Raw genomic sequence first — 21321 nt, 5'->3', positions numbered from 1 at the left:
ATATCCCATGTCAACCTGTTCCCCCATTGCCTCACCATCAGTATGTTAACTCTTAATCCTCCATTTTAGTGCTCTTCCATGAGCCTCAAATCTGCATAGGAGGGGAAAAAAAAAAAAGGTTCAGGCATTCGTGACGGATGTTATAGAATTACAAGAAAGAAAGATGCCCACAAATCTTAAGCACAAATACAATCGAAGGTCAGGGATATATAATAAAAGGTACCTAGCGGTTTGGTGTAGTGCTCTATCACTGCGAGCAAGGCACGTCCATCAGAGAGATCTTCAATACTCTGCACGGAAGGAGGCTGTTTGTTGCAAGGAAGAAGGAGGTATTGGAAAGGGAAGAGGGGTGGGGAGGAATAACTTCAATTATGCATGTACTAGGCATGTCTTCTATCACTTCACTGGTATGTTTAAAAAATACAAGTTGTACTTCACAAATTGCATGTGTATCTGTGAGTGTCAATGAGAATGTAAAATCGAGTGAAACACACGACAAAAGGATATTTTATAACACGTAATTACCTCTGCCACAAAAGGTGGACAAAGGTTATGTTTTCACCCGTCTGTAAGCAGGTTATCTCAAAAGGTTCTGGAAGGCTTCGGACGAACGTTGTTGGACATGTTGGGTGTGCGACAAGCACGAATTTATTGGCTTTTGGTGAGGATCCAGATTAAGATACGAGAATTAAAATAAAAGAAAATTTTTTTGAAGCAATTCTTCACCTTCACCTTTTTAAAGCAAAAAAACTATATATAGCATGATATTTCAATAAGTAGTATATGGATTATGACAAAACTTGGTGGATGAGTTGGTTAGGTAACAAGAACAAGCCGATAAGATTTTAGTTTAGGTCCGGGTGCAGATCCGGCCTATAAGTGGGATACAAAACGTAAACTGTTCAGCCTGGCAAAGGTATGCGCTCTATAGAGTGCTGTTCTAGTTGTGGTTGTTATTGTTTGTGTGCTCCTTCCATGTCCTTGTGATGGGTTCCTGCTGTCACAGGAAGACCAAAACAAAATTTCAAACCAAAACAAATGTCACCGTTGGAAATGCTACATTTAAGATTGAGCTCTCACTTCTTCTGCCTCAATCCCGGAAACATGGGCTCTTAAAACGGAGTCTTCATGATTAAACGGACACAAATCTTGGTTCCAAGTAAATAGATTCTTAGCTTTCCAACCAATTAAATGGATTATTACCTTTCCAACGGTACCATTTGGATTATTGTACAACAGCAGAAACTCTTCAGAATAAAGAATTACGAACAGAGAAGCTGGGCTCCTTTTATATGCAGATTACCAAAACAGATGTAGACAAAGTGTCTCTCACCATACAAGTGATGAACTTTGTGTCCTTTAAAAATAATTTAAATGCTTACCTCTGCATCTCGGTCCTTATACGCCTTGCATACCACCTGAAAGATGGAAAAAAAAAGTAATCAGCCTTGAGTACCAAACATGCAGAAATGAATCAGCCTAATTCATTCAATGTCCAATACACATCTACACAAATGCACCACACCAAATACTTAAACTGATGGATCTTTTACATCATTATTGCAACTGCAATGGTCTACATAAAAACCAAGAGAGAAAACTTACCAAAAAGTATTTTATAAACTACAGCATTGAAATACCTCATCTCTTACTTAACAAGAGTTTTCTCATCAAAAAAAAGAAAAGACCCATTTACAGATTACCAAAACATCTTCAAACAAATAAAAGTGTAAAAAGGATAGTGAGTGAAGAAAACTGGAACTAAGAACACTCAGAAAATCTTTGGATATTTAATCACAACTTGGATTAAATTATAGTTTCCAACCAACAGGTGAGCATGACATAAAGAGACAAAAGACATCAGCACCAATTAAGCTTGCATAGATCCAAGACTAACTGCATTACAAACTACAACGGCACGCAATAGAGTGTATATCTCCGCCAGGCTGAACAGTTTACGTTTTGTATCCCACCGATCTGGATTCGGACCTGAACCAAAATCGAATCAGATTGTTATTGTCACCTAACCAACTCATCCACCAAGTTTTGTCATATTAAATCGAGAACTTTTTGAGATATAATGCTATGCATCGTTTTTGGCCCTATCTCTCAATGGCTAAGTCACTAAAAATTTATCGTAACTGGATTCGGATCTTCACTAAAATTGAATTAATTATTCCTTGTCACACACCCAACCTGTCCACCAAGTTTTGTCTAAATCCATCCACAAAGCTTAGAATAGAACAAATATGAGTGAGTACAGACACTGGAACATTTCCCAAATGTTGTGGATTCAAGTCTGGCTGAAGGCAGCAATAGCGAGGATTTTGATTCAAAACATCTGGAAACAAATCTGGATGGAGGTCCTAAATGCCAAACATGAGATCAGAGCCATCTCCCGAGACAGATCGCGAGCTTTCGAGATGATCTGGCATCCCAAACTGCTCACCAAACTCTCTTCTTATGGTATCCAAGGCAATCTCCACTCATGGCTTACAGACTTCCTCTCCTATCACAGTCAACGCGAGGCTCTTAATGGAGCTCCCTGATCTTCTCTTCCCGTCCAGACTGCAGTTCCTCAAGGCAGTGTTCTTGGCCCTGTGCTTTTTCTAGTTTTCAACAATTATCTCTCAGATTTCATGGAACATCCTCTTTATCTCTTTGCTGATGACTTCACCCTCTCTTATCCCTCAGATTGGTAGGCAGCAGCCTCTTCACTCTCTGCAGACCTGGATAAAATCACAAGCTGGTCAAACACTTGGAATATGTAATACGTCTTTCAATCCTGAAAAATCTCACACCCTCACCATGCCTCTCCAAAAGGACCATCTGGACCGCCCATGCCCCCCCCCCCATGTACTTTCATTCAAGCTTTTGGGTCTCATTATCTGCCATGATCTTTCCTGGGAAAGCCACATTTCCTCCTAACAGCCTCCAAAACCAGTCGCCGACTGAGCATCCTACGTCGTGTAAAGTCCTTCCTTGGCACACTGAGTTCCTGACCACTGGCAAAGCTTTGATCCACAGTCTGATGGAGTACTGCTCCCCCCTCTATGATGATGCTCCTGACTCTCAACTCGCTCGACTTTATGCTGTGAAAACCAAGGCTTTTAGGATTATTGGTGTCTCCCGCGATGAAGCTGCGTCTTTGGGTCTGTCACTCTCCCACCGGAGGCAGGTCTGTGGTCTTTTTGTCTTCCACCATCTTCTTTCTGGCTTTGCCGCCCCCCCCCCCCCCCGCTCTGCTGTGATCTGACCTTCCTTTATTTCCTCAGGGCACTCAATGTCCGCCAAGAAAACCCCTTCTGGTGAAACTGCCAAAATCAAGAATCACTGCTCACCTTCACTCTTTCATTCCTCTTTTTTTCCCACCTCTCGAACAAACTCCCACACTCTCTTCAATCCCATTCCTCCCTCCAGGTCTCCAAAACAGCTGCTCACCACCATCTCGCATCTACCCCCATCGAAAACCACGATCTTTTCTACCCTTGTTAATCCACCCCAAATGCACCTCCCTTCATATTCCCCGTTTTCCTTCCTGAAAGTCTCTGTCATCCCATCTTGTTTACCCCGTGTACCCTGCCCCATCCCTTTCATTGATATCCTATTGTCTTTGTTCCTCACAATTTTGTGCTACCCTCTTCAGCCCAACTTGTCTCCTGCCTTGTTACATGTTTCTGTATATTAGCTCTTCGACGATCCTTAACTTGGTATACAAAAAAAACAAAAACAAACAAACATAGTTTCATGAGAATTACCCACAGCCACAATCACATCGTTGGCAACATGACCTTCAGGAAGGAAGTCCTCGCCTACCTCACCTGGTAGAGTATACAGTACACATGCTCCCAGTCCACAATTCATAGGCCTACTCAACTAAAATGCCCTTGATCTGCCTGGAATGAGCACCAAAATAATGCTTATTGGTGACAGTGCCACACACCTGCTCCCAGCTAAGTTATGATTTTGCCATTTTTATGCATTTAACTCATGGCTTTCTTTGCAATTTGACATGGAATATTGTTTATGGAAGGCAGCGTAATCTAGGTAGATTAATCATTTTAAGGGTATTTGTCTTCATAGTGTTTGTAATGAATACCTATATCCATGCACCTCCCCCCCTCCCCTTAACATGTCAGCTGAAAATCAAAATTGCAGCAAATGAAATCACAATACAGGTAATAATTATTGAATTTATGGTCAACTAAAAACATCAAGTAGGTTCAAATTTACAAATTGTTGCCGTCACAGTATGGTGATTGCCTGTTAATGCTACATACATGCTAAGTTATAAATAAATAAATAAAGTGCAGTTCACACTTAAACAACTCATATTTAATGAACCTCTTCTTATTATTTTGGATTTTTTTATTTTTAATAAAAGGTAATTTCAACAGAAAAAATACTCTACCTGTGTCTTGTTTTATTCCACCAACTTAATTAATGGTCCCTTTTCTCTTACCATGTTAACCCAGTGAAGCAGAGCAGCCTCCCAACTCGGGTTATGAGGTGGCATGGGAGCACGAGGCGTAGGTGAGAGACGAGAGGCTGCAGATATGGAGAGGCGTGTGGGACATAGGGATTGGCAATTAAACTCCATTAGTGTGTCCATAAGAGCCATGTGTGACCACTGGGGGCAGGGAAAGAACGACAAGCAGAGGGGTGAAAGAATAATGTACTACAGCATGACTAAACACGGAAATGACTTGCATTCCATGAGAAATAGTAAGACAAGATTTGTCCAGAAAGAATATGAGACGAGTGTTTTTTTTTTTCCATTATAGACTAACTAGGCCAAATTTCTGAAAATATTTAACAAAAGTTCATTTTTTAATAGAAGTTGGTATCCAGTCTTTCTAACCTAATACAGGTGTGCAGATTATGAAAAAAACGAAATAGGATACTCAGCTGAAATATTGGTTTTTGACCCTCAAAATTGAAAAACAAAATGGTCACCAAAACCACGTAAATGTATCACTGACCAACAAAACGTGTTCACCTGTAACTCTGAAAGCATTCGTGCTAGCTTTGAAATTTAAAGACATAAATGTTAAGAAAGTGCATATCCATCCATCCATAGGGACCATACCCTGTACAGTGTTTGTGCTGCCAAAGCAGTCTCCTGGGCTATTGGGCACAATTCTCCATGGGTCACCCACTCCAACACAAGATACTTGAATGGCTCAATGATCCCAGCAAGCTGGTTCTCATTTTGTCAATCTCAGAAAGATGACAGGCTGAGTCAAGCCCACCTGGTATTAATTCAATGGAAAGAGCAGGATTTGAACTCAGGACCCTCAGATCCCAAGCCCATCACCCTAACCATTAAGCCAACACCAGGCTTGTAAAGTGCAAATCCACCTGACAAATATACAAATTATATATAATTTTTTTTTCTTTGCAAAAGAGCTAAAAATGTCATTTGCAGGCCAATAATATTAAATTTTGAATATTTCAATCAACACAGGAAGGAGTTTTCTTTATTAAACTTTGTACTTTTCCATGTAAATATAATGAATGTTAATGAACATATACAGCAAAGTCGTGTTACCAAATAATTGAAAATGATATAAAATAAAATGTTTTAAAATAAAAATAAATGAGTTTGTAATATTTTAATATATTGTCAGTATTAGACTTTTAGACATGTGTTGCTATCTACAAGAAAACTCAAGAATGAAATATGTAATATTTTAATGTTCCATTTTGTTGATTTTTTACTTTAAAGATTTTAATAATATAATGACCAGTCCCTTTTCCTTTGAATGATGTCCTGGCTGAGTCAGGTCCAACTGTGGATAAAGTATTTTGCTTTCTTGAATCATAAGTTAATGAATACAACATTTAATGTTATTTCTAAAGACATCAGGCAATAACTTATGCAGGTAAGCACACAATTCTTACGTTAAGTGTGACAGTCTGACATAAAAGCTCTCACACAAATGTCATCCGATAGTCAGGGTAGATAACTCTCAGTGGACAGATTTTAAGGGAGCAGTCATTTTTCTGTTCTGCACCCCATATTTTTTATTCTCATTTTAAAGGTTCATGCATGATATACCAAAAATATGCAGCTGAATACCAGCGAGTTACTAACTTATTAACTGAAGACAGCAAAGCATCATAAAAGGATGAACATTAATTATTGGGGAGTTTTTTCTTCATTTTTCAGACTGTTAATGATGCTAGTGGGTGATGGATCCTGTAATTAGTTTGAAAAGACCAGTCTTGGACAACCAGGAACACCAGCAACTCAATCCATATATGACACCATTAGGAAGAACAATGTTCTGATATTTGAAAACCTCTGATATTGAATAGCTTAGCACTGAAAAAGAACAACATAACTGTAATGAAAGCAGACAAAAAATATATATATTATGTTCTACAGCGTCTCGTCACATCATATGTAGCTGCATGTACTGTTGATATGGATAATATTCTGAAGCATGAACTTCTGCCAGTGACAGTTGCCCTGGCAGAGATGAATGGTAGTTTGAAAACAAAGAACAAATCAATTTTGTTACGAAAAAAGACTTGTTCCAAATTTGATATTAAAGGCCAACTTATGACATTTTAAAAACTCTTTTGCAAAGAAAAGTCACAACATATAATTTGTATATTTTTCAGGCAGATATATTTTTCTGAACATTTACGTCTTTAAATTTTAAAGCTAGTGTTAATACTTTCAGAGTTACAGGTCCGGGCTGTAACTCTGAACACGTTTTGCTGGTCAGTGATACATTCATGTGGTTTTGGTGGCCATTTTGTTTTTCAATTTTGAGGGTCAAAAACCAATATTTCAGCCTGGTATCCTATTTTTTTTTTCATGATCAGCACCCTCAAAATAAATTAAGCAGTCTCGTTTCCAATTTCTACTCAAAAATGCCCCTCTAAGTTTTAAATGAGCCATTTTCAGAAATTTGGCCTAATCTATTAAATTCACATATTCAGAATTATTGGTCTAAAATCTAAATGGTCAAAATCACAATTTAGCTTCCTGTTGTACCTCAAAGCACCACCTATTACACAACATGATTTATAAAGAACTGAATAAATTAAGTGGACAAAAGTTTTACAACTACCCACAACACTCCATAACACTTTCCTTATAGATTCCCCCTTTGCTTTCTCCATCTGCTCTCCCTCAAAATGATGGTCCCCAAGGAAACCAAAACACCTTCATGTCATGTTGGTACTCAGTAAATATCGAACTGGATTTGGAAAATTATTTTATTACAGCCACCTGTCTGGATCGCATGCAAACTGGCAAACCTAAATGATAATTATCTAGATACGGGTAAGTATTACATCTCACAATGCTGTTCCAGATCAACAGACATTAGCAAAATTGAAATGAGCTCTTGATTTGAAAAGAAGAATGCATGTGACATTCATAAAATGAACCTGAAGAGTCGAGCGGGTTGTTAGCTCCAGGAGTATAGAAGCCGACTAACTCCCAGCACCCTCATATCAGTGCCTCTTTCCTACCTTGCCATGCCCCTCCTGGCAAGGGGAGAGCCACGGCTGATGCCCCGTGGCTTCACCACATTTTACCATCTTCAGCAAACCCTCCATACTGCAAATATTTTAGCATGCACACAGAGTGGTGGACAGTCAGGTTCTTCACCTGTGGAGTTGAAGAAACCTTCAGCCTTACAATGATGATCCTTTCTTCTGCTCGTTGATTCGCTGTAATTTTGCATCACTTCCACTTTACCTTTCACTTTCACGAGTGCAGTAGCTTCCAGAAGCACCAATATATTGAAATTGCAAATTAACTGCTGGATTTGTCGTCTTAATTCGCTTGTTTGTCTCTATATTCTGATTACAAGCTATTCCGTAAGTCTTCTTTTTTGTAAAACACCGAAATTTAAAATATTTCACATCTCAATGAAATGTCCCCCAGAGACATCACTGAATGACATAAGATGGCAACACCTATTGCAACAGAATTAGGCAAACAAGTTGTCAGCCAAAGCATCCAGTGCCAATAAGTAAGTGTTTAAAAGGAAACTCAAGTGAATGTAATCATGAAAACTTGCTACACAAGTTTCCTTTGGTTATACAAAGCACCTTTATGGTCCCATCTTGCTGTTTACCTTGAATAAAAGAGTTTTTGACATCAATGATGTCATTACCAAACAATCTTTATCAGGACATTACGCATCAGATTGGATGAGAGTGATCTCAGATAACTATTGAAATATTTTAGTCTCATTGATGAGGTGGATGACAGCGTCTGCAGGTAGTAAACATAATCATTGATCGAGAAGTAGTCAATTGTATATAATCAGCTGGCAGGATGGCCTAGAGGTACACACACTAATCTCTAAGCTATCCAGCCTATGTTCGAGTCTCAACCCAACTATAAACTGTCATATTGGTGTGTCATAAATGTGCACTCCATCCCTCGGATAGACTTCCAACTTTTAAATCGTTAAACTGAGCCATTGCCAGCACCACGAACAAACTCCAAATTCATGCCCAATTCAGTTACAATCAAATGTTGGGGCCTGACCAACCAGTTTTAAAAACTTTAGGACAACCCCCCCCCACCCCTCCCCTCAGTGACAAACTCCACAAAAAGAGTGGAATTGGAGACATTAAGTAGTAGTATATATTTTTTTATAGACCATGAAAATACACACAACTAAACAGTCTTAAACCATAAATTTTATACCCTTCAATGCAGTAAATGAAGTCGTTTTGATGTATGTAAAGAAACAAATGTTCACACGAGTTGGCTTGTTTGGTATTGGCATCTGAGCACTTAGCTCATGATGCCAAAATCTCCAGGTACAAATACTTTTATACTCTGTTGATTTGTCCATCATGAGATGTTGATCACCATAACAATATTTATTTGTTTTGAAGAGTGAGGGAGGGTGGTGTTTGAAAGAATTACAACAAATGATCAGTAACCAATGGAAAATGTAACGTGCCTCATCGAAATAATATTAAATTTACAGACTTTGATGAGGTCCTGGGAATGTTTTTCTACTCAAATGAATCTCTTTACACTATTTTTAGTTCAAACAGAGAACAGTAAAACTTTGCAATGGCTGTCAACCAGAGAACCCCTACCCTTTCCTGCCTTCCTTCTCGACCAGATGTTTCACAACAATTTCCACATAACTCCTGACGTACCGTTCGAATTGGTGTCTGCGTGAGATCAGAAGCCGTTATGGGATAATCTGGTCCTTCGGAAGGGTAGAATCGACGACGGGAAAGAGCAGAAATCACCGCCCAATGAGCCCGGCTCGATTCCCCCATCACTTGGCCCCACCTAATTGGTCCTCCAGAACCTGCTCCCCTGTGTTGTGTTGGCAAGCCCTGAGGAAGAAGGAAGAAGAAGAAAAACTGGTTTTTGTCCTTATTCTTCTCAGGAATATTCCTATCACTAAAAATAAACAAACAAAAAATCAGGAATATTTAACAAAGCACATTAGTTAAATCTTGTGTTGATGTTAAATATTTCACTGAACTAAGACAAAACAATTTTCTAACCTTTAAATGTATTTGCCAAAGTTTGATCGAATGAGCATTCTGTGCTGGTTCATACACTGCATTACCAAAAGCATTTGGACACCAAGTAAAGGAAATATTCAGGGTTATTAATTCACAACCACACCAAACAAAGTGATGAGGTCAGCCAGTACAGTTTGGTTGGCATTTTCGAAGTGAGCGGCGAATCACACTAAGTCCGAGGACTAATGTCTTAAAAGCATTGAGGATACTTTGCACTTGTACATCTGGGAAACTAATGTTTGGTATTACAAGTTAATTTGCATACACACAAACATATAAAACTCCAGCCTTATCTTCCTGAATATTGCCAAATATCTATGGTATATTCAGCAGTGTTTAAACAGCCAATGACTGTTGAAAAGCCGGTTTAAAACTTTTTAGTTTTTAGTTTAAACCTCTTTCTTCAGAGATTATTTTCCAAAACCATCTGTCAGCTAAGCACTTGGTCTACCTACCCTCCTCCCACACCCTCAGCACCACCTTTATCCATGCCTTCAACAAAAATTCTTACCTCCCATCCAATGATCTTTATCTCCATTTGTCCAATTTGGGATCAGCATACCTCCACTTCATGTCCCTTCTTTCTGTTTCCCACCACTCCCCACCCCCTCAAAGCTTCATGTCCCCAATTTCTGCATCTCTCCTCACCCCACTCTCTCAAAGCTCCCCCTCACACCTTCACAGCACCCCAACACTCATTCAAACCTCCCCCCACTTCCTCAAAGCCTCCATCCCCCATCCTGCACCCTCCCAAGTCCCTAACTATGTGGACCTCAAGCATCCAAGGCTCCAACCTGACAGATCTCTCAATCTAGGCAGCTGCTGATAAACCGGACATTATCCGTTTAATAGAATCCTTCCTCCCACAGGATGTCCCCAACTCCATAGTGTCACTCCCCAGCTATTATATCCTCCAATTTGATAGGCCTAAACCTCACCCTGGTGGTGGAGTTGAACTTTATATCATTACCATAATTTCTCACCAACCTTGTACTGATCTTGTCCCAACTACAGGAGTAGCTCTGGCTGTGACTCCACTTTAACTCCAATCTCTTGTTTGTGTGTGTTGTTCCGTCCAAACCGTGATGACTCCATCGACAATCAATATCTCAAAATATATATATATATATATATATATATATATATATATATATATATATATATATATATATATATATCTCTATCTCTCGAACATGCACAAGCTTTTAACCACTCATCCCAAATCACTCTTCCTCAAAAGTGTTGATTTCAATTGTCACCATGCAAATTGATGGAGTGTTGGTACCTCTCTCACCAGGCATGGCATTTCAGCAAAGGACTTCTGGGACTCCATGGGACTGACTAAATCTGTAAACTTTCCAACTCAGATTTCTCCCAATGGCAAATCCTCCCTTTTGGAACTGGTGATAACAAACTTTCCTGCAAATGTCTCCTGCTCTTCCTCTGCTCCAATTCGTTCATCTGATCACATGCTTGTGAGAGTAAACATCTCTCTGGCTATTCTCAGAGAGCTGCCTCAGTGCTGGCGACTCTGGCAGTTCACCAAGGCAGATTGGCAGGGACTGCAAACACATTTCACTTCAGGATTGGTCTCCCCCATCTACAGCTCTGAAATTAACTCAACCTGGGAATTCTTCCACAGAAACCTGCTCTCCCACATGCACAGATCTATCCCATCTCATCTTCAGTTATCCTCCCCTTCTTCCCACCCATGATGCATCAAATCCTGTGGTGAGGCAGTTGCTCTGAAACAACTTGCCTTCTCTTCCTGGAAAGCTAACTCAATGAAAGTCAATCTCAGCTCATTCCAGAAAGTCCACAACATGTGTGCGTCCCCTCTCAGGAGAACCAGAAAACAACATTTGTCCAACCTCAAGATTGAACTTTCAAACTTGTCTCCCTCCTCTAAAACCTGGTAGCACCTTGTCAAGTCTGTCTCTGGAGTATGCTCCCCTTCTATCTCTTACAATGGCACTACAGCCAACTCTACTTTTGAGAAGGCTGAATACCTCAGTTCTATGTTTGCTTCCAAATCTTGTGTCCCTAACCCCTCGCTTTCTGTACTCACATGACCCAGTTACACCCAACTGCTACCAGACTCTGGCAACCGTCGACTGATTCTGCAACTGGACTAAATGGTATTAGATCACGTGTCCTAAAAATCTGATCTGCTGCTCTTGCACATCCTCTCTCTACTATCTTCACCCTGTAATTTGTCCGAAGTCATCTTCCATCTGCTTGGAAATCAGCCGACATCACTATTACACAAACAAAGTGCAAAAACCAATCCCCTTAACTACAGACCTATCAGCGTACTTCCAATCATCAGCAAGGCCATGGAATCCATCATCACAATTGATATGAAATCCTTCCTTTTCTCAAACAATCTCATCTCAAATCACCAATTTGGGTTCAGACCAGGTCACTCCACCTTGAAAATGCTGCTTCGACTCACCCAACAATGGATGGAGGCCCTCAATGTCAGACATGAGATCAGGGACATCTCTCAAACTTTCAGTACAGTATAGCATTCTACATTGCTCTCCAAACTATCTGCCTATGGGATCCCAAGACAACTCCACACATGGCTTCCTGACTCCTCTACTTTCGTTGCCAATGTGTAGCTCTCAACGGAATCCTTTCTTCTCCCCATAAAGGCTGGAGTGCCACAAGGCAGCATTCTAAGCCCAGTCCGCTTCCTAATATTCATCAACATTCTCTCTGACTCTCTGGAAAATCCCCTTTATCTATTTGCTGACAACTCCATCCTCTGCCACAACATCCCTCATCTTTCAGACAGGCGGGCTGCCGCCTCTTCCCCTCTTCAGACCTTGACAAATCACAAACTGGTTAAACACTCGGAATAAATCTTTCAATCCTGACAAATCCCACACTCTCACTCGCTATCTCTCTCTGAAATGACCATCTGGCAAACCCTCCCATATACTTTATTAACAATCCTCTTGAGGAAGTTTAGTCATTCAAACTCCTGGGTCTCTTTATCAGTCATGATCTTTCTTAGGCAAACCACATTTCAAAGATCGCATCCAAAGCCAGTCACCAACTGGAAATCCTGCATCATACAAAATCCTTCCTTGACACACCTGAACACCTATCCAACTACAAGGTATTCATCAACAGCTTGATGGAGTGCTGCTCTCCCCTCTGGGCTGGCACGCCTGCCTCACACCTTGTGCAACTTAATGCCTTAGAAACAAAGTCCTTCAAGATAATTGCGATGTCCCATGATGAAGCTTAGTCTATGGGCCTATCACTTCCGAACGCAGACAGGATGGTGGTCTCACTGTCTTCTACCTCCTGCTTTCTGGTCTTGCGCCCTCAGCTCTTTCTGTGCCCCATCTTCACCCCCCTCCCCCCACAGGTTTCTGCAGGGCACACATGGTCCATCATCAACCCCCTTCTGGTGAAACTTCCAAAATCCAAGATCACTGCTCACTTTAACTCATTCATTCTCCTTTTTACCCCACCTATGGAACCAACTTGCATATTCTCTTCAATCTCATTCTTCTCTCCAAGTCAAGAGAGCTGCTCACCATCTCAGATCATCACCCATCCAAAACCATGATCTTTTCTACCCCTGTTGATCCTCCCACCCCCAAGCACACCTCCTTCCAAATTTCCAGTTTTGTCTTCTGTATTCATCTTGTCCACCCCATGCATCTGTTCAGTGTACTAGTTCTTCCATGAGCCTTGACCTTGTATACAAAAAATACATATAAACTTTCATTCTCAAAAATCGTCATTCATGACCTTGCTTATCACAGTTTGATGTGTAATTCATAATACCAGACTTTGCTAAAAAGGGAATTTCCACAACTCTCACCAGCCGGCTGCAGATCCTGGTGTACAGCTCCCCTGACGTTAACAGTTGGACAATGTCGGTTTTGAGGTGCTGTCCATGAAAGTCATCTCCTACAACAGTCCCAGTCTCTCCACATCCTTCACTTTCCATTTCATTCTCCCATGGCTCCCATAGGTCAGACACAATGTCTGTTGAGAGAGAGAGAGAGAGAGAGAGAGAGAGAGAGAGAGAGAGAGAGAGAGAGAGAGAGAGAGAGAGAGAGAGAGAGAGAGAGAGAGAGAGAGAGAGAGAGAGAGAGAGACAGACAGACAGACAGACAGACAGACAGACAGACAGACAGACAGACAGACAGACAGACAGACAGACAGACAGACAGAGAGAGACAGACAGACAGACAGACAGAGAAAGAGAGAGAAGACTGTGAATGAACATTCGGGAGAGCTAACTGTGCATCAATGTGAGAAATATAGGGAAGGAAACTGACCAGGTGAATAGCCGGACTTAGCGAGTGCCCATCGGATGTTGCCAACTACCTTGGCAGTGACATTGTCATAGCGACCAGGCCTACTTGCCATAGCAACCTGTATGGGAGGTGGTGAGGTTGGGGGGAGTGGTGAAGAATAAAAATAAATAAAATAATACTGTAGATTACATCACACAGTCACTGCAATAAAAGCATCACAGAATTTAATGAGAAGGGCACTCAATAGAGTGCATACCTCCGCTTCGTAATGCCCGATCCACAAGAACATATTGGGCCCAATACATTTTTGAAATATCATGCTGTACAGTACTATATCGTTTTGGCCCTATCTCTCAATGGTAAAGAATCACTTAAACTATTAAATAATTCTCGTATCCAGATTCAGATCTTCACCAAAATCGAATCAATTCTTCCTTGCCACACACCCAACCTGTCCAACAAGTTTCATCCGAATCTGTCCACAACTTTTTGAGATATCGTGCTATGTATCATTTTTAGCCCTATCTCTGAATGGTGAAGAATCACTTAAAAAATTATAGTAGTCGGATCCTGATCCGGATCTTCACCAAAATCTAATCAGTTCGTCCTAATCACACATTGAACCTGTCCAAAACCGAGAGATATCCTACACACAAACAAACAGACAGAAAGGGGGTGAAAACATAACCTCCTTCACCTTCGGTGGCGATGGAAAAATTAAATACATAAAATCATGGAGATAGAAAATAAAATGGAGAACACAAATAGAAGGAGGATAACAAGAGAGTTCCGAGAAAGAAGGGAAGACAGTGAGAAAGAAGAAGGTGGAATGCAAAGGTTGTAACAAAAGAGATTGTTGAGAATAGGACAAAAAAAAAGGAAAAATACAAGAGATGCAATAATGAGAAAGAGGGGAAGGAAGGTTTAGGTGGGGGAAAAATGGGAAGGGGAGTCATGGGAGGAGTAAATATGTCACAGGGTGAGTTGTGAAAGAGTGGTGAGGCTGCTATTTGCTTTTCCACTTTACAGGCAAACAGTGACCCGCTTCAGCTGGTTATTTATTTAAAAGAGCAAACAGGATTGGTTTGAAAAGCAAAACAAAGATGAAAAAAAAATTATTCATCACTCAAAACATGGGAGATATACGGGTAGTAACAGTACGACAGCTACACAGTTGTCCCACAATATGACTTTATGCGTGTTGGGGTTCCAGTTTATTACAATAACAAGGTTATCTTGGATTTAAAGGACTGGCCTGCTGAAAAGCCAGTTCGCCTGCTGAACTGGCGAAAAGTCTGAAAAGATGGTTCTCATCTGAACCTCCAGTTCTCATTATGGGGAAAGTAGGTTCAAATCCCATATGGGTTTGTCTATCATCTCTTGTCCTTGTAAATTCATGGAAAAGTACATTGATGTATATTAATGTCTTCATCCTGCATGTGATACTTGTACAAGCATGCCATGAGTCCGAGATCAATGTGAAACAAAACAAACTGGAAGGGCACTCGGTGGAGCGCATACCTCCGCCACGTAATGCCTGATCCACGAGAACATATCGTGCCCAATACATTTTTGAGATAGCTTGCTATTTATCGTTTTTCGCCATACCTCTCAGTGGTGAAGAATCACTTTAAAAATTAAATAATCCTCGTATCTACATCCAGATCCGGATCTTCACCAAAATTGAATCAATTCGTCCTTGTCACACACTCAACCTGTCCACCAGGTTTCATTCAAATCTGTCCACAACTTTTTGAGATACCTTGATATATATTAATTTAGCCCAATCTCTCAATGGTGAAGATTCACTTAAAAATTATTGGATCCGGATCTGCATTTAGATCTTCACCAAAACGGAATAAATTCTTCCTTGTCAAATACCCGATGTGTCCACCAAGTGTTGTCCAAATCCATTGACAACTTTTTTGAGATATCTTGCTGTATATCATTTTTGGCCCAATCTCTCAATGGTGATGAATCACTTTAAAAATCCTAGTAGCCGGATCCCGATCTTCACCAAAACCTAATCAGTTCGTCCTTGTCACAAACCGAACCTGTCCACACAATTTAATCTGAATGCATCAACAATGTTTAGAGATATCCTGTACACAAACAGACAAGGGTGAAAACATAACCTCCTTCCACCTTCGGTGGTGGAGGTAGTAAATAGAACACAATATCACATGCAGTGTTCAAGTGTACACTTCAATTTTAATAAAACAATGATTTTGAAGATAGTTCATAAAAAAAAAAAAAAAATCGAGAAGTTTAGCATTACTGAAGCAGTCTAAAACATCAACCACCCTTATACGGGTGTATCCTGTAATAAGACATCGAGTCACAGTTTAGGAGATAGAGGCTTAATTGATCACCAAAGAATGCAGCGTCAATCGGCATCATACATAGCCATATTGGTGGCCTCTTCTTCACCCCCATGCTCTCTCTCTATTGAGTGCAGCCTGTGGCTGCTGGTTGCATCATTGGTTGGGACGCAGATATGCCGTTGATGCAGTGTCCCCCTTACCAGTACACTGGTACTCATTTTGCCGACCTCGGAAGGATGACAGGCTGAGTCAACCTCCTGTTGTATTAATTTAGCGGCCAACGAGGCTTGAACTCAGGACCTGAAGATTCCAAGCCGCCACCCTAACCACTAAGCCAACACCAGGCTTTACCCCCATGCTGCATCATGTCATACAATGCCCTCGCATGCTATATATCAATGTATAGCATAGTTCTTGGAAGTATAATAAAGGTGATTTGTGTTCTACAGTGTTCAAAAATATAATTCAATTTGAATAAAGGTTTAAAGGCGTATAAACAAATTAATTCCGGGTTTTACCCAGAATATATTACACTACCTCATTGAACACATTACATTCGTTCTTTGTGCCTGTTGTTTGTGTCCTTTTTAACATCATTAAAAATAATGTTTCCTGCTTGGAATAATTTTGAATTTTGTTTGACTGTCAGGCAGGTAGACTGAGTAAAAATATTATCTTGCTCCTCTCTGCGCATGCACAATTAAGACAAATTCAGAGCCAAAGTACGGTAAAATGGCAAACTCGTCCGTCTTGCTATTGATGTTCAAAATTTAACATTTGATTTAAATAAGTTGTTCCTCGATCATAAACTTACAAGACTGACAAACGGACCTGAACCAATCGTTTAACCCCGTTTTTCACTTCGCGTGTGTGGGGTAATAATAATAATCCGAAATAGTGTAAACAAAATGGAAAAGTGAATTAAGGAGTTGATGAAAGAAAAAGTTGGTCAATAGAGAGTGGAGTCGCAGATCAGACTACACACTCTGAGCTGTTGTGTCGGAGAAGAGGCAAATAAACATCGATTAAAACGAAAGGTGAACATGTATGGTATGAGAAACATTTGAGAAAGGTTCAAATTTAACTGAGACTTTTGTTTTTATAAAGGGAAGAATTATGAAGCAAACTAATTATTTTGAAGGGCACATGTACACACACACACCGACACAGACACACACACCATAATCTTTACAAAACGTTGGTGCTGCCGAAGCAGTTTCTTGGCAAGGGTTATACTGGGTAGTTTACCATTGCCTTCCTCGCATTGTTTGCCCATTCTCTATCCTTTTAAATGCTGAGTGCCAAGCAATGAAAAAGCACATACCATTTTAAAAGTCTTTGGTATGAACCACGGACCTCCCAGACTCAGAATGGACGCTCGAATCATTACCCCACCGAATCGAATGTATAATATATACTTTAATCAGACGGCAAAGAGTGTAGAACAACAAACGATTACGAAAAGTCTGAAAAGAAAACAAAAAAGTAAAGCCTGTTCAAATTTACAGATGATCGAATACCCAGTGGTCATGATATTAAATGTCGACATTAAGTTTAGTTGTAAACAAGAGTCCAGGTCAAATCTGAGCCATCCATCTCTGAACGACTCTTGCTGAAGTATCACGGAAGAGTGAAAAATAGTCGAATCTTCACGTTCTTGTCATAGAGTAAGTAAGTAAGTAAGTAAGTGATCAAATTCGCTTGTTTTACTGTCCGCCTCCACAAACGTACAATGGATCGACAATATCACACATCTCTCGTTACACCACCAAGCACAAAAATTTCCCACAATCACATTCAAGTGTCACTCTTTTGCTGAGGTCAGAGGTCAAAGGTCACACCATAATTTCATTCCGCCTTTTATTAATAGCCAATCTCGCACTTAGTTAACAATCATGGTTTTCAATCACCGTTTGAATATGTTTCCAACAATCAGCTCTCGATCTTAATGAAGTCATGTGCCAACATGAAAGCAGTGTGCATTTGAGCACGCTTTCACAATAAGCTCAAGCGCATGCATGTATTGCAAATTTCCAAACAGTAACCTTGCAACAAAATCGCAACATCAGTTCAAAATGTCGCTTGACAAGACACCGGAGCAACAGCCGCAATGAAGTCTTTAAATCGGAAAAGCAAGGTTTGTGGTCATTCAGGTGCAATACATGGTAAAACCTGCTTTGTGTGGTCACCACTCATTCACAGCAAAGGAGGAGGTTAAATTTCCAAAACTACATGTTTGAAATTAAATACGGCCACACAAGACTGAATAAAGAAAAACGTGTCCCTCAGCAGACAAATACTGATCTTAGACATCCACAAAATCCATTCCCATATGTTGTGTCCACGTGACTTGTACAATGAAATACAAGGAGATAGGACACAGGAAGAGACGTGCACTCTACACCACATTTATTAAAATATACCATTTAATAAACTATATTTCATTACAGGGCTTAGTGGGGAGGGGAAATGAACAGTGGAGCAGGCATAAGGACATCACCCAGAGTTTTTGTCGGTGGGAGTGGGGGGGGGGTGACGTGAGTTGTAGGGTGATGAATGAACAAACACAGAGAGCACATTCACCTTTTGACAAGACCCTCTCACAGATGTCACGATCACTACATATGTGTACAATCACCCATCCGTACCAAAGTTACTTAATAGTCTTGCCAATGTCCATGTACCCCTCCATTCTGCCACCACCAAACCAGTTCAAACTCACTAAAGTGATTATTTGATTCAAAGATGACTGGCAGAAGTTCATAACAACACAGTTACACCATTGGAAAAGTCTCATCAAAGTTTCAATCCTGACCTTGCAGCATGCCCATGAAACTTATGGTAAGCTTCTTCAAATTTGCTGACAATCGGTACAAAATGCTCTTCCTGATCAGTTTTGTGTTGAAGATCCTCAATAACACATTAATATGTAAGAATAACTCTCAATGTGATCTCCCTCAAAAAGAACAAGAAGAAGAAATAAAAAAGCAAGTCCTTCAGCATGGATGGACAACTCCTTCAGCTTCAGAAAAGCCTCATTGAGAAAATAAATTCTGCTTATTTAAATATAAATATATCGGATCATATATCGGAGCCGTTTCAAAACAGCAGAGGAAGAGATGATCTTGTGCGAGTGACAAGAGAAATTTGAAGATATAAATTCCATGAAGACATCAAAACAAATTCCTCGACCTTATCAAATGATGTTGGTGAGCTGACAGGATAGATTGGAGGGTTGCACACTTGCCTGAGCTTTGTCTTGCCTGGGTTTGATTCTCGACTCGGATATTGACCGTCATCGCGGTGTTTCATCGCGGAGGACCCATCCGATAGCACTGGGAGCGTTGGTGGACGTTAAAGATTCCTCATTTTCAATGAACACGAAAGCAATTTCCGGCACCCAAAACAAATCGCACATTCCTGCCAAAATCAAACATCAACCGTGGCCACCTGGCTTGTTGAAGACCTGGGCCGGAATCATTCCAAACATTGCCAAATGCCACAAGGTTGGATTATTTGGGATGACGATTGATGAAGAAGATCAGATAGTACGGGTGCATGATCCTCGTGTCCTGACACAATGATCAGTCCGGTACAAGGTTGCACGATCTCCCATTGGAGACATTCCCATCAAACAAGAACAAAAAACAAATAAACAATTACAAAAAGAGCTGTACTGCCATCTTCAGCAGGAAAACGTTCATGGAGACAGCTTCTTGACCTTTCCAGCTCTGATCAGATGTCGGAAAATGCCCAAGCTGGAAACCAAAAATATATTTAGAACACGACACTCCTCAATCAAGCCCGTTTAGAGATAATAATTTTTAAAAACCTCAAGTGGTACACTCTCTCCTGACAGTCACCCAGAAGTTCTTACATTTCAAATAAATTGCCCATTTCCCTTTCATTTTGTACAAACAACTCATAAATAAAGCAAAGATCAAATTTCATCTTCCATTACACCGTGTTGTGTCACAGTCACCTGTTTCTACCTGCTCAAACACAAACTTGAGACTCACCCGATGGACCATAACACATCATCCCACAGCCACAGAGCATTTGAACCTCCACATTGGCATGTCCAGATACACTCGGGTACAATTCCAGAGTACAGAGGGACAAGACGTACCGGGCCACATCACCAAGGTGTTTATTTTATTTGGGGGGGGGGTGTAGGCGAAGAGGATTGTCTGCTGTGGAATGAAACACCAACAGCACCTTTCACCTTTTGACGAGACCCTCTCATAGACATCACAAATCACCGATCCAAATCAAACATCACTCTTATCCAGAACCCTTGTAAGGTACCTCTCTAACTGAAATTTTAACCCAACTACCGTTTCTGCTGCCATTACCTATCCAGGGAGACCATTTGACTCATTAACTCCTCTCTGAAGAGGTAATCCATCGAGCATTATCATTTCCTTGACTACCCAAATGGGAAAGCTGTATAATCTTGTATCTCCATACCGTATCGACGTCATCCAGGTAGTTCGTTCATTTTGTTGCTGTTGTGGAATAAAGTAGAAGAGTAAATATTTAAATAAATAAATAACAAAATAAAAAAACCTATCAATTTGTTAATTACAAATGAAAATCCCATCTACAGGGGGGGGGTAATTAATTAAACAAAGTTCATACTTTTAATTTATATTTTATATATATATATATATATATATATATATATATATGGATGGATTAAAACTGCGGTAGGAGCCGTGAGAGTGATTAACACAGGAATACCGTCATAATTCGGAGGTGTTGCGTCACGAATCGTCACAATGCGATTATTCAGAGCACACAGCTTGCCTCGAATTGAGGAGTTTAGGGTTCCCTGAACGCAGAGCTCTCAAAACTGCCATTATCTCACTGGCCGAACACTGACATCGGGAAGAGATAGGGAGATTTATACCGAAAAGGAGACGTCATAACATCGCAAACATTTCACCAGACATACTTCGACACGAATTTATTGGCCGCACGGTTATTTTTCTCAATTTCCCCGTAAAAAAAAGGTAAACAGGATCCATTTACCTCAACGCACACCTCACCTCACCTCAACAGCCGCGACAGGTAAGCTGGAATGGACGCGCATGCGCAGTTGGCGCCACGCAACAGCTTTTGTCCGAGTATGTCAACCAAAAGTTTGTGTTTTCAAAATTGTCGGTCCTTCCTCTCTT

The 21321-nt window shown here is 40.4% G+C and overlaps 1 protein-coding gene across 10 annotated transcripts in view; it reads right to left on the bottom strand.

Moving 5' to 3' along the window:
* Positions 1-21321, bottom strand: part of LOC147027990 (uncharacterized) — a 29792-nt gene that overhangs the window by 8452 nt on the left and 19 nt on the right. The window contains exons 1-7 of one of the 10 annotated variants that reach the window (XM_085877895.1): positions 21198-21321; positions 13839-13935; positions 13376-13542; positions 9151-9336; positions 4463-4630; positions 1383-1418; positions 224-305 (exon numbers count right to left, since the gene is read on the bottom strand). The exon at positions 21198-21321 is cut by the window's right edge and continues 19 nt beyond it. In XM_085877895.1, coding sequence (XP_085734021.1) covers positions 224-305; positions 1383-1418; positions 4463-4630; positions 9151-9336; positions 13376-13542; positions 13839-13935; positions 21198-21236 — 775 coding nt within the window. In that variant the 5' untranslated portion in view covers positions 21237-21321. Of the gene's footprint in view, positions 1-223; positions 306-1382; positions 1419-4462; positions 4631-9150; positions 9337-13375; positions 13543-13838; positions 13936-14514; positions 15082-17465; positions 17544-19388; positions 19887-20160; positions 20188-21175 lie in introns of those variants that run through there. The other 9 variants (XM_085877898.1, XM_085877900.1, XM_085877897.1 and 6 more) reach the window with 9 other exon arrangements.

This window comes from Eptatretus burgeri, chromosome 4 (assembly GCF_056783735.1).
Source record: "Eptatretus burgeri isolate ZD-2024b chromosome 4, Ebu_testis_v1, whole genome shotgun sequence".
Classification (NCBI taxonomy): Eukaryota; Metazoa; Chordata; class Myxini; order Myxiniformes; family Myxinidae; genus Eptatretus; species Eptatretus burgeri.
Note: the sequence above shows the minus strand (reverse complement) of the source record. Positions and strands in the feature narration are given on the sequence as shown.